General features: G+C 38.3%; 2 protein-coding genes across 2 annotated transcripts in view; one reads left to right on the top strand and one right to left on the bottom strand.

The window, feature by feature from the left end:
* LOC149045398 (tyrosine kinase receptor Cad96Ca-like) overlaps positions 1–1,174 on the top strand; it is a 13,304-nt gene extending 12,130 nt beyond the window's left edge. Inside the window, exon 9 of the mRNA XM_089208185.1 lies at positions 92–1,174. Within this exon, the coding sequence (XP_089064311.1) occupies positions 92–298 (207 nt within the window). The 3' untranslated portion in view covers positions 299–1,174. The remainder of the gene's footprint in view (positions 1–91) is intronic.
* Positions 1,175–6,266: 5,092 nt separating this feature from the next.
* On the bottom strand, positions 6,267–9,466 carry LOC149045397 (uncharacterized). Its single transcript, XM_089208181.1, has 3 exons — positions 8,313–9,466; positions 7,615–8,018; positions 6,267–7,294 (listed from the first exon to the last, which is right to left on the bottom strand). The coding sequence occupies exons 2-3, from the start codon at positions 7,904–7,906 to the stop codon at positions 7,185–7,187; spliced, it is 402 nt and encodes a 133-aa protein (XP_089064307.1). The 5' UTR covers positions 7,907–8,018; positions 8,313–9,466; the 3' UTR covers positions 6,267–7,184.
* Between the last annotated feature and the right edge of the window lie 3,034 nt (positions 9,467–12,500).

Here is a 12,500-nt window from a genome sequence, read left to right as displayed (position 1 = left end):
CGGGGAAGTGATCGCACTTTTCAGCACGACTTTACTGTATTTTAACGCCGTGCGGCTAACGTGTAACTCTCATTTGTTACTTCCTTTTCAGACATATTTGGAACTTCTTGACATGGGCGCTTATGACAAGGCAAAATACTCCAGGGTTGAAGATCTCGGAGATGAAGATGCAGAATCAAGTGAGGAAGTTGCAAAGAAGGTTGAAGATCTCGGAGATGAAGATGCAGAACCAAGTGAGGAAGTTGCAAAGACGGCCTCAGCTAAGGGATTGAGAAGAAGTGCCAGTGACCGCCGTTAGGGTAAATAATCGTCACCTCTCGGTGCTAAACTAAGTGTAGGTTTGTTTTAGTTAAATTTCTCTCAATATTAATATTAGAAGAATATGTAAAAGCTTTGTCCTTGATTAACAAAATGATAATAATATAAGCACAAAACCCAATTAATTAATTCTTAAAGGATGCCAATAATAAATAATTTAATCGGTTTCAGAATAACAAAATTTGGATAGATATGAATTAAACTTCCGTAATCGATTAAATCAGAAGAGAAACAAAGAAAGAAACAAAAAACAACGTACTTGAAAAACGGCTCGTTTATGCCGATAGCTGTACTTGGCGAGCTTTTCATTGTTGTATTGTGAAACCATTTAGTAAATTTGTTTGTAGCAGACGTAATAAGAGATCTCCTAACGGCGATTTGAAATTTGGTAAAATTTTGTAGTTTTGTAATGAATTAGTCGTGTGGTATTAACTAGCACTTATCACTTGACGAAGTATCTTCTTTGAATTACATATTGCATCACTTCTAGTGATTTATTTAACTTTCAAGTTACCTTTATTTGAAAACAAGCGATTGCATTGTTATTGACATTTACCGTTTTGCTGCTAGTACCAAATGCTTTTGTCATAAACGGAGAGAACCGTCTTAATAGAGTGTGAGTTAATTCAAATTCAAATTTTCTTAAGTGTTTTCGATTCGTATGAGAAAATAAACGCCATCTAAAGGGTTCATACTGTGGTAGACGGAACAATTTTGTTATGTTAAATGGAATGCTTGTTTAAAAACCGGACGAAATGAGAGCACGTATGGGCGTTTAATTTTGTACACTATCCAAACACGATAGACAATGTAAGACACTCTATTTAATATCTGCAATAAAAAGACTAGAGGCTTATCTTATGACTATTTATTGATTATCAAGTCAGTTTGGATTGAAACCATTCCGTATCCTCATTAAACTTTTGGATGACGCTATCAGACTTAAGAGATGGCCGCATCTATGAAATAGCATCTTCATGTATATCACTAAATGAGACATCCACATTCTCAACTTTAAACACTTACGGACGAAGCTATAGCTGGTCGCGTCTTTGACGCATGCTTTATCGGTCTGTTTAGAACTGCGTGTTTGTTTAGGGGAACCTTCGAGTTTGTCATCACGATAACAGAGGAGTCAGTTGGGATTTGTCGATGTTTTGCAGTTATAAAATACACCAGCGCTCGAGGAAACAACATTTTTTTAACTGAATCGATAATTTCAAGATGCAACAGAAGGATAAGTTGTAAATGCCTCTGTTATCAATATTCTGATCCACTGTATTGCTGAATTGCTGATGTGTTTTAATCAAGATCGACTGACCATGGCATATATCTCCACGACTTATCTTTCCTCTAATATAATACTATGCCGGCTAAAGACAATCGCAACTTTTTATTACTTCTAATAGATAGATTTATCCAAGCCTAAAAGCGGAGTTCATGTTAGTTTATTTTCTAGCCCCTCATTATGATAAAACTGTAATGAAACTCTTCAGCACTGGCTGTAGAAGAGTTTCTTAAAGGGGATTAAGAGAACAGTCCGGGGGTGGGGAGGGAAGGGAAGAATTGGCGACGTCTGGAACCTGGGGACGACGTTCTCACAACTTGCGATAAAACGCATGCTAGTCAGCGGTATCTCCGAGCAGCTGAGGACCTTCGTTGTTGTTCCTGATGTTTTGAGCAAATTTTCGAAGATAGAGAATCTTTTCTTCTTTAGAGGAAGTGTGCGATGTCAGCATCAGTTGAAATTATACTCTTTTGAGCGTGACTGATAATTTTTAATTACTTCGAGTTTAGACATAAGCAGTCGATTGTAGAGTGTACACCTGATAACAGTGAATTAGTAAATCAAGACGCCAGAATCGTATGGGCTTCTCTTACATCTTCTCTTGAAGTTTCCAGGTATGACTGCTTGCCCCACCATTTTTCCCCTGACATTTCAACCTCCTCTGTTTCGCGTAAAAGTGAAAAAGAAAAGTCATTTTCAACTCGTGTTTGAACCTTTAATTTCTTAAAAAATTTTCTCTTTTGGCTATTATTTTGTCATGATTGTCCTCTGGCTGGAAATACAAGGCGTCTTTGTGAGATTCTTTCTGTAAGTTATTTAAAGCCCCTTACGGGCAAACGTCGTTGTAATTAAGTGATCATGCTTTAGCCATGTTAGCAGCCGAAGGGACGAGATGTAAACGTGGAATGCGAACTCTTGCATCTACGAGATCATAATTGAATCAATGTATCTTTGAAGGTGGAAAACCACTTTCCCATTTTTTCTTTTGTCAATCTTGTAAATGTTTCCTTTCAAGCTAGAGTTGCAAAATCGATTCCCGGGTTCATACACGCGCATGCGATAAACACCAAACCAAATAGGATCTTTTCTCTCTTTATTTCTTATCCTATTGCTTGGGGCGTTATTACATCGAAGCGGTCAACTGAAATTATCACGTAAAGAAATCACTAAGTATTGTGATCATAGCTTAAGAATAATCTCGATTTTGGAAACCAGCAGCACGTGGGAGTTAAAAAAACCCAAAGAAAGGTAAAAACGAGCGATAAATTTCGCTTTGAGTAACAACTACGAGCTAGATAACATAATCAAAAAACAAGTTATTGCTTTCCAACGTTCGCGGGTCTTGATTACTTTATCGAGGATTACGGTCTAACTTGTCTTCTCTTCAAAAACGATCTTGATCACACGGGGTCTTATCTTGAACTAAAACGCTAACTATAATTTTCTGTCTAAAAAGAACTAATCACGGGGGCGTCAACCTAACCAGAAAATAGTTTGCAACTTTTCTCGGAAGCGGTAACACTTAGCTTCAACGGAAGCAATTACAAATCTTAGTTTTCCCTTTTAGGAACGAATTTCACCACGTCAAACTGGGTTTTCAATAACAAAAGGGAAGCTAAAGCATTGTGTTTTATTTGTCAATTTGATTATTTTTTAATTATTTTTATTGCCCAGGTGATTTTCATCATCTTTTTCTCTCGTTATGCGATCTTTCAAAATAGGTTAGATGACGAAAAAAAGGTTGACACAAAATTTGCGCTTCCATCATTTGATAATTTGGGTGGCAAATACCTTTCCTAGGAGTAAGGTTTCTTAGCTAAGTTTTTATTTTCCATTTTCATTTCTTTAACTGAGCTCGAATCTCAGATTTTTCCCCTCATGATCGAAACAACCGATTGACACAATTTTAGTTCTGAAAAGAAGTGCAGCACATTTTTCACCAATAAAAAACAACAAAAACAAAACAAGACAAAAACAAACAACAACAGAAAAAAAAATGAAAGAGGCTGTTAAGCAAGCTGGCTGAACTGCGCTGTTTTGTGCTAAACATCTAGATTTTTGTAATTTTGTAATTTCGACAAATTCACTTTTTTCCTGGCAGACCTAATATTCAAAGAACACAACGTTGCGTGAAATAAAGACTCAGCTTTTTTAGAGCTGAGCTTATCCCGTCAACCAAGTACTCAGATATTTTATGCTGACTTCTTCAAACAGTAGAGACTAGGAAGCTACAGATCCAAAAATGTTGACGTCCTCGCAGGCTGATAACGGTAGGAAAGCCACCTTCACAAATGGCGCATGAAAGTGTCCTAAAAATAGCTAAAGCTACCATTGTTGCTGCTACAATACTTGTGAAAAACGCACAGCACAAACAGCTTTGACATTTTCCATCAATTAAGTGCATATCCCCTTGTGACAGAAGTGATGCACTCTTCAATGATGGAGAAAGCCTGGGTTAAATGGATGTTTTTCCGATAATTATTATTGCATGCTGTCACTATCTATGTCGCCTTTCTGTGTACGCGCACGTTGCAGACCTATTTCCTTTATTTTTGCTTTAACCATGGCACTTCATTCTCTTCAGGCTCCACGGTGCAGCCTCCATTCTCGTATCCATCAAGAATTAAACTCACCGTGGCCATCTTATACACTGCAATCATTTCAATGGCCTTAGTTGGAAACATTTTGGTGATCTATATTCTGTACAAGAGGCCAGAAACAAGAAGATTAACAAGCTTCATGTAAGTCAACCTCGCTGTGGCCGACCTGCTCGTAACAGCTGTTGTCATGCCTCAGTCGATGGAACTCATCATTTCGGACAATCTGTGGATCGATGGAACAATTGGTGAACTCCTTGCCAAGCTCATCATGTTTGTTTTCTTCGTGGCGGTCACAGCGTCCCTCTTCTCTCTAACAGGCGCGGCTTTAGACTTCTTCTTCGGAATTGTCTTCCCATGAAAACGTTCCCTCGCTTTGGGAACAGAAAGATCTTGGTTCCCACAATTTGGATCACCTCAATGTGTCTGATGACTCCATGGCTGATCACAATCAAAGTTAAGAACTCCAGGATAGAATTAAAGTTTACTCAGTTTGGCGAGACTCAAGCAGCTTTGAGAGGTATCTTTCTTTAAATCGTAGTCACCATCTACTTGCCCCGAGTTACCATGTGCAGTCTCTATGGACACGTCTGTCACACACTGCACAGGGACAAACTGCCATTGCCATCAACAATCGCGCAACAACTCGGGCCCATGCTACCAAGCGTCAAGTTACGGTCGATCGCTGTCGTTGTTGCCTTTGCACTTTGCTGGCTTCCAGCGCATGCGTATCATATGATTTTGGCCATTGACTTCAGTGTGCGTGAATCGTTGCCATATAATTTTGTGCTGTTATGCTATTGATGTGGACATGTAAACATAGTTGTTAACCCGTGGCTCCTGATATACCTTAAGAAGAAATTCCGTGCCGCATTTAAGAGAATGATAACTTAACCTTTATCGAGAATCTCATTTGCTAGCAAGAATAATGAAGAAGTGTAACTAAACTGCCTATAAGAGACCCGATTGTCCAAGTAAGAGAACATTAAACAATTGCTTCATACATCAGCGTGCGTTCATCGAGATACGAAGCGCGCGGAAAGTTTGGAGAGCACGAAAGATGCGTAAGAGTTACTCGAGGCGTAGCCGAGAACAACTCTAGCTTCTTGGGTGCTCTCCAAACTTCCCAAGTGTTTCATATCTCGATGAACGCAACGCTGATGTATGAACCAATTTCTTTAACATTTTCAACCCGATGGAAAATTTTTTTCGCGAGGAATTTGTTTGCTGACGTCATAAGCGTGCACAATAGGAATATGAAGCACGCTTGCGCAGTTGAATTTGATTAGACAAATTTACTAGCTATCTTATAATACCAGTTTACAAGTTCTGTGTGAGGATTATTGTTAACTTTTCATAGGTTTTACTATATTCAAGTTGTGACATTTGCAAGCTCATTACAAGTCTAGCTACCAGCAGACCAAATTAATTGAATTCATATCGACGGATTACGACTCTGCAGAACGTGATCCACTAAATCAAGGGTTGACTTAACCTTTTTTGTCTTCATGCAGCATTTGGCTCGCATGATGGTATAATACAAAAATATAATTATTATGATAGAAAGTGTAGATTTTTACCGCCTTGATGTGCAAGTGTTAAAATGAAGAATTGTCTAGAGATCTAGTTGCCTCTCATTTTCGCACTTTTCTCTTCTTTTCGGATGCCGTTTGTTAAACATGTCCTAAAAAACCTTCGCGCTACCCGGTAACTGTTTGGGAAATGAGACCTGGCCCGCACTCGACAGAATGGAGGAAGTAGAGCCTCCAAAAGAAACAAAACAAAACAGAACGAAAAGATGCACTTTACCATGACAATGCAAATTGCGTTCGAAGAGAAATAGCTCACACTTACATAGTAACATATTCTCATTGCATTGATAGCAAAAAAACATTCACGCATAAACTAATCGGCAAAGATTCAAGGGAAGTTTAGTGTGAACGAGACTTGGAGTGAGTTCTCAGTAAATGACTTATTTATTAGAAAAGGGTTATTCTTCACGTCTCCTCAAGTAACGCCACTGAATCTCCTGCTTACTACACATCTACATTTTTTTAAAAAAATTTTTATTTTTATATATATGAACAAGCGAAAGGCTTGTGGACAACATTTGTCAAGCATGTGAAAAACAATTTCCCTTTAAAACAGCGTTTTCAGCTCCTTTCCGACCCATTCTTGAAACCTTCATATGACCAACGGCAATATGTGACTGAAACAACCCTAACTAACTAAATTCGGGCCACTGAGTAAAGAACAAAAAAATCTGTAAATCAATTCAAGTCATAAATCAAGAAAATGCGCAAAGTGGACATGTGTTGTCAGACTGTGACTAGTTGCTTTATCCAGTCGTATTTTACCGCGAGTCTGAAGGGTGGTGTCCCGAAGATTAAAGAACGCCATTGCTTCAAGTTACATTGTATCCATATAGCATCGGGGTCAAAGACTTTGAGACGAGATTTTAGTTTATTCTGCCACTGACTGGTCAACCTTGCTCAAATCAACTCTTTCTCTTCCAGTCCAGTTGTTACAAGTAAGAATCTTTCTCCATTTCGTGTTTTTAATCTCCCTTCTTCTTTCACGATCAGTTGTCGACCTCGTTTGAAGAATGCAAGTTACGTTTTGCTTTTCTTGTTTCTTTTCTTTCTTCTTACATCTTCAACAGCCACTTTTTCATTACCTTCTAAATTCGTGTCGGCTGTGAATACCGAAATAAGACGAACATTTAAACAATTGGCACATGACTAGGAATGGAAAAAAGCAGTTATCTCATTAAAAAAAAACATGTGGACCAGAAAACCAGAGGATGGCAGCAGGAAAAGAGAAGATAAAAGACAAACAAACAAACAAACAAAACAAAATAAAAGGAGCCTCAGTTGACACTAGCTCTGTTAAATCACTAATAATACTCTCACTAAAGATCACAAAAAGGATGTGTTTAGCAACACATCATTTTGTCCCTCAAAATACTCTTGTTTCTCTATTCACTTAATACCTTTGATCCCTGGCATTATAAGGGATCCAGTTTTAGTCGGGTACTTTCCACTAAAACCAGCAGGAATCAGAGGTGTCTTCAGCAAACCAGTAAGTTCCGCTGTAAAATAAAACGGCACTGATATAGATTCTATAAAAAAAAATTTACCAATAAATGAAAGGAGCACTCGACTCAGGCTAAGCTAACGCTAACCCACACAAGGCTGGAAATCAAGACTGTTCACTATCTTTTCATGCTTTCCTTTCACATAGAACTCAAACGTAAGAACCATGGGAACAATAATCCTCACCCCACCCTAATACTACAAGCCAAATGTAACCTATTTTGATTGCACTAAGATATTATCAGCCTGCAAGATCCATTATTTTTGGTGGGACTGTCAGTACAACCATTGTCTGCCTTAACTAAAGGTTGATTACCTTTCAATTGCTTCAGCTTTACTTGTCGCTCTTTCCTTTCTCCCTGATCTCCGAGATCTTCCAGTCTGTAAAAAACTCTTTTAAGGAAAATAAACTGAACAGGACAGTGTATAAAATGTGACATCAAACCTTCAAGACAGTAAAGTTCCAGAACACCAGTTCCGCCCGTTCCGTTGAAATGTTTTCTGACAATAAATGCATTCAAGCCCAAACCACCTAAGACTGATGTTGAGGCTGGTAGTCTAGTTAGTCCCAGACCTTGTGATAGCACACAGGAGCGAAGAATGTGCATGTAAATGAATGAATCATCTCATCGAAAAAGATACAAATCTTCGTCAACTTCAATGTCCATGGCTTTGGCAGAGGCAAGTATCCAGTCATTACTTGACTTTTTGCGCCTAAATCTGTGAATATGGTTCGATGGCTTTCATTAAAGGGGGAGTTTAGACGAAGAGAAAGGGAGGGGAGGGGGGGGGAGAGGGTTGGAAGGAATTGAGAATGAAGGAGAGAACATCCGTAACTGCGTGAACAATGCTTTGTGCGAAAAATGCTGAGCTGTCGAGCTCGATTATCAATTTGGGCCTTTTTCTTACGCGAAAAGACAAACAAGCAAAACAAAAAACGAAGGGCTAACCAAAAGATAATTGCCATATTTCTCTTTTCCTTTCTTTCTTTTTTTTTTTTTCATCTTCACCTACTTGTGTTCTTCTTTGTCAATTTGCTTGGCGAGAGAAATTCTTTTCCTAATGGAGGACATAAAAGACACATCAACTGGAAAGGAGTCTAGCTCGTTTCCTGCAACACAAAATTTTAAAAAGAATAAAATCAAGAAAACAAATATGAACAAAAAAATGAAACAAACAAACGAATGACACGAGAGACTGTAAGTTAACCCTTAAACGCCTATTAATGACTGGCATCTAGTTTCTTCTGACAGCATCACTCCTGAATCAAACATAAAGGTCACGAGAATACAGGGAACGACCACCTAAAGAAACTCTTGATTGTTAAACAAATTCTCCTCGTTAGTTCCATAGAAAATTCATGGAAAATGGTGTGGAGAAAATGCAAACTGATTTTTAAGGGTGTAAAGGGTTAAATTGTAGTCGGGCTCAGTAAACTCCTAGAGACGATTTCGATGTACCTTTTCCTCCTAAAATATTGGTTGCAGCTAAAAGAAATATTTATCATCTAGAGGGGTATCATCTTCGTGCCATGACAAATTTTCTTAACCATGTGATACATAAGAGTGACCAACCTCCAACTTCTCCCAACGACTGTCACCCCCAAGTAAATATTTTTAAAAAGGTTATAAATGCATCAAACACAAGATATTGGGTACTTAAAATTAACCTCTAACCTTGTTATCAAATGGGTATCCAATCATTCTCCTGTTAACAAAGCTATCCGCACACGCATTAGGTATGATCTATGGAGGCAATGGTCCTCGAAATGCTCCGAACGCACACGCAAATCTTTTGGAAGAAATGTCCTTCCAATGGCAGGAATCCATGAACGTCAATAACTATTGTATTTTGGCGAGCTAACAAAGCGAAGCTTGGTATCCTGCTTGGTTTTTACCCGAATTATGCACTTGAATGCTCCGCTATTAACCATTTTGCTAGGGAAAACCCCAGGATAACCCAACTACGAATGAACGGAGCAACCATTACACGTCATCAACCCAAAATGCCTTGCGTACCTAACAAGATGGCGAACGCGGGTAGTTCGAACTTGCCGTGAAGGCCAGTTTTGAAAGCGGAAAAAAAAAATTAACAAGGTCACAGGTATGGTTTTAAGGACCAGATATCTTGAGTTGATATATTTTGAGCCCTTTTACCAGTATTTGTTTTAAAACTGCAGGTTCTCTTTAAAGCCACGAGAATAGGGGAAATGATCACCAACTAAAGAAGCTCTTGATTGTTACACGAAATCTCCATGTCAACATCTTCAGAAATATATAAAGAACAGTATGCATGGAAAATATGCATACTAACGTTAAGGCGTAAAGATTTATCTAATTAAAAAGGAAATTTAGACGAATGGCACCTTAAACTGAGGGGATTTGCAAATAACCTTTTAGAGTTTGACTGTTAAAGAGATACGTTGGACATAATAAAGACACATCACCTCCATTAAGCGCCTTTATAATTTTCTTGTATGATCCTACTTCTTCTGGGTCAACAAGAACGACACTCAGACCTTCCCTGGTTGCTCTAGCTGTCCGTCCACTGCGGTGAATGTAAAGCTGTTAACGGACACAGAGAAAGAATTTAGGAACGCAGGATCACATGAGATGGTTGCGCTAAAGTTAATACTTAAATTGTGGTTACATCATTACACAACAGTTCATTATTAAATGAGATACAACTGAGGACGATAAACAATAACAAACTGCTCCTCTCATATAAACTGCATTTGGAGAACAGAGTCAATTTTTTTCCTAATTCAAAAATCATTAACTTAAATGAATTATGTTTTGATTTCGGTAGGTGAACCTACACATCAACTCAGATTGGAAACAAAACAAAGATTTAGAAATAAGTAAATAAATACAATAAAATAAATTTAGAGGTAAATAAAGAATTCGGGCGTCAACGGCGTTCGAACTTTGCTATCAACATTCTGGTTGAGCTTCTTTTACAGTTGAGACTTGTAGCCCACACCTTGGTCAACGCATAGTCGGTTGAAGCAGCGTGACTTCCAAAGCCTTTTGTCAAGGGAGAGTTTCGCAGAGAATGAAAGTACTGCCGCCAAAAAGCAATCGCTTCCGTTCCCACCTACGGCACAGGCTAACCACCGACACAAGCTAACCAACCGTACACACATACTTACACGTACTTACATCAGGGTCCTTTGGGACTTGATAGTGAATTACATGCTTAACAGCTGGTATGTCCAAACCTCTCGCGGCCACATCTATAGCCAGAAGTAAGCCATTCACACTTTGCTTAAATCTAAGAGGCAAGAAAACGATCAGCCAAAATTTCATTTACTGGTGTAGAATAAGTCCTATCCAGCTTTAAATATTCTCTGAGGGGGGAGAGGGGCTGGTTTTAATCAGTCAAGGCGATCCAGTTATAGTCTATATAGAAAGGAAATTCCATTGTCGATCAGGATTGGTTTAATAGGTCAGTCAGGTCGTAAACTATACTCACTGTTTTGATGAAAAAAAAAAATAGTAATAAGATCACGATGATTCTGATCCATGGCCACATAACACGCGTGTCGCCTCGTGTTTTGCGCAAAGCAAGTTGCAGAATAAAGAACGTGAAAGACGCAACAGGAAAAAGCACGTTATCTACAAAATTAGGTTCCTAATTGTTGTTTTGATCTGTTTTGCTGTTTTGTTTACCTTTGTTTCATGGTTTTTTTTTTAGTTCTTATTCTTGTTTTTGTTTGTTTAATTGTTTTTTGTATTTTCCATTTCAGTCAGTTCTCACCTGACCTGTCTAAATTCTTTAATCTTTGCCTTTGTTGCATGCTGACGTGAAGAACCCACGAGTCAAAGTCCAGTAGCCTAAACAAAGAACCCAGTCTCCTCACACAGTCCACGGTGTTGGAGAAAAACCAAAGTACGGCCTGGGTACCGGGAAAGAAAATAGTAGAGATATAGGTCCTAGAAAGAAAATTCAAAATAAATCTTCATGAGGTGATTTTTACAACAACTGTATTTTTGGTAGTTCTCCTTAGATTTCACTTGGTACACCTCTGTGGCTCCGTGGATTATGTTTCCTAGACAATATGGTGTACATGTCAATGCATTCGGCTCAAACCAACAATAAAAAGTCATAAAAATTGTATCCTGGATCTTGAAGTGTTTCGCTTCCTTGTCAGCTCAACTATTACAAACCTTCTCTTCAATTACACATGAGATCTTTGCTTCTGTCAGGGTTTCTACGGTTCCTCTCTTGTTGGTGACATCGATAATTTTACAACTGTTCTTTTGCAGCCCAACTTTGTCCATCAGCGACACTAAAAATGTAAAATGCAAAGAGTATTGCTGTTGACGAAAGAACACAAGCCGATCAACTTAATCATGTTTAACTAAGATGTTAGATAACAAAGACAAAAGCAAAACAACACAATAAAAACTTGGACACACTTGATAAAGCTGCAAATTTTTGGGTTTTAAATGATGGATTATTTAAATCATTTCATTCCTTAAGTAATAGCTGATAAAATACGTTGATACTATCTCTAGCTTCTATTACTCTGAGTCAAATATGCCGTGATTTACCAAAGCCTTCTTCGCTTGTGATCTTCTTTTACTTTCCTTTCCTCTTAAACGACTTTAGAAGAGTTAAAGTTGCAGAGAATAGAAACTTCTGAAGATGTCTTCGCTTTGCAGTTCCCTCATTTTCATCATTATCACTGCGAAAAGGAAACATTAAAGTTAAAATTTGATAAAAAGAGAGTCATTTACCTTAGTTTACAGGTTGACAGTCATGAAAACCATTAATTTCAGAAAGAGAAGCCTGAAAGAAATTCAAGCTCCGATGGAAATTGAAGTCTATTGCCTCTTTCTTTGAATGAGCTCCAATATAGAAGATAATTCTTGAAAGTGGCCTTGCTCGACCATTCGGTCTGCCTCATCAATCACAAGATATCTCAAGTGCTCCAAACGGCAGACATGCTCTTAACCCTAAAATTAAATGCCGCCAGAAGATATCTCTAGAATCATCCATTTGATAGAAAGAGGCTACACTCCAAGTTCACGGTTGGGTATATGAAAAAGAAAAAAACGCCCGGCACTGATGTTTACAGAGCAGTAGAAAATGCTTACAGCTGTACTTATCATTTTTTACGGCGTTTTACGAACGGAAAAACTTACACGACATTGGGAATCCAAATTCATGCTGAAAACTACACAGGACAACCGATCT

The sequence above is a fragment of the Pocillopora damicornis genome, chromosome 5 (genome assembly GCF_964200805.1).
Source record: "Pocillopora damicornis chromosome 5, jaPocDami1.2, whole genome shotgun sequence".
NCBI classification, from domain to species: Eukaryota; Metazoa; Cnidaria; class Anthozoa; order Scleractinia; family Pocilloporidae; genus Pocillopora; species Pocillopora damicornis.
Note: the sequence above shows the minus strand (reverse complement) of the source record. Positions and strands in the feature narration are given on the sequence as shown.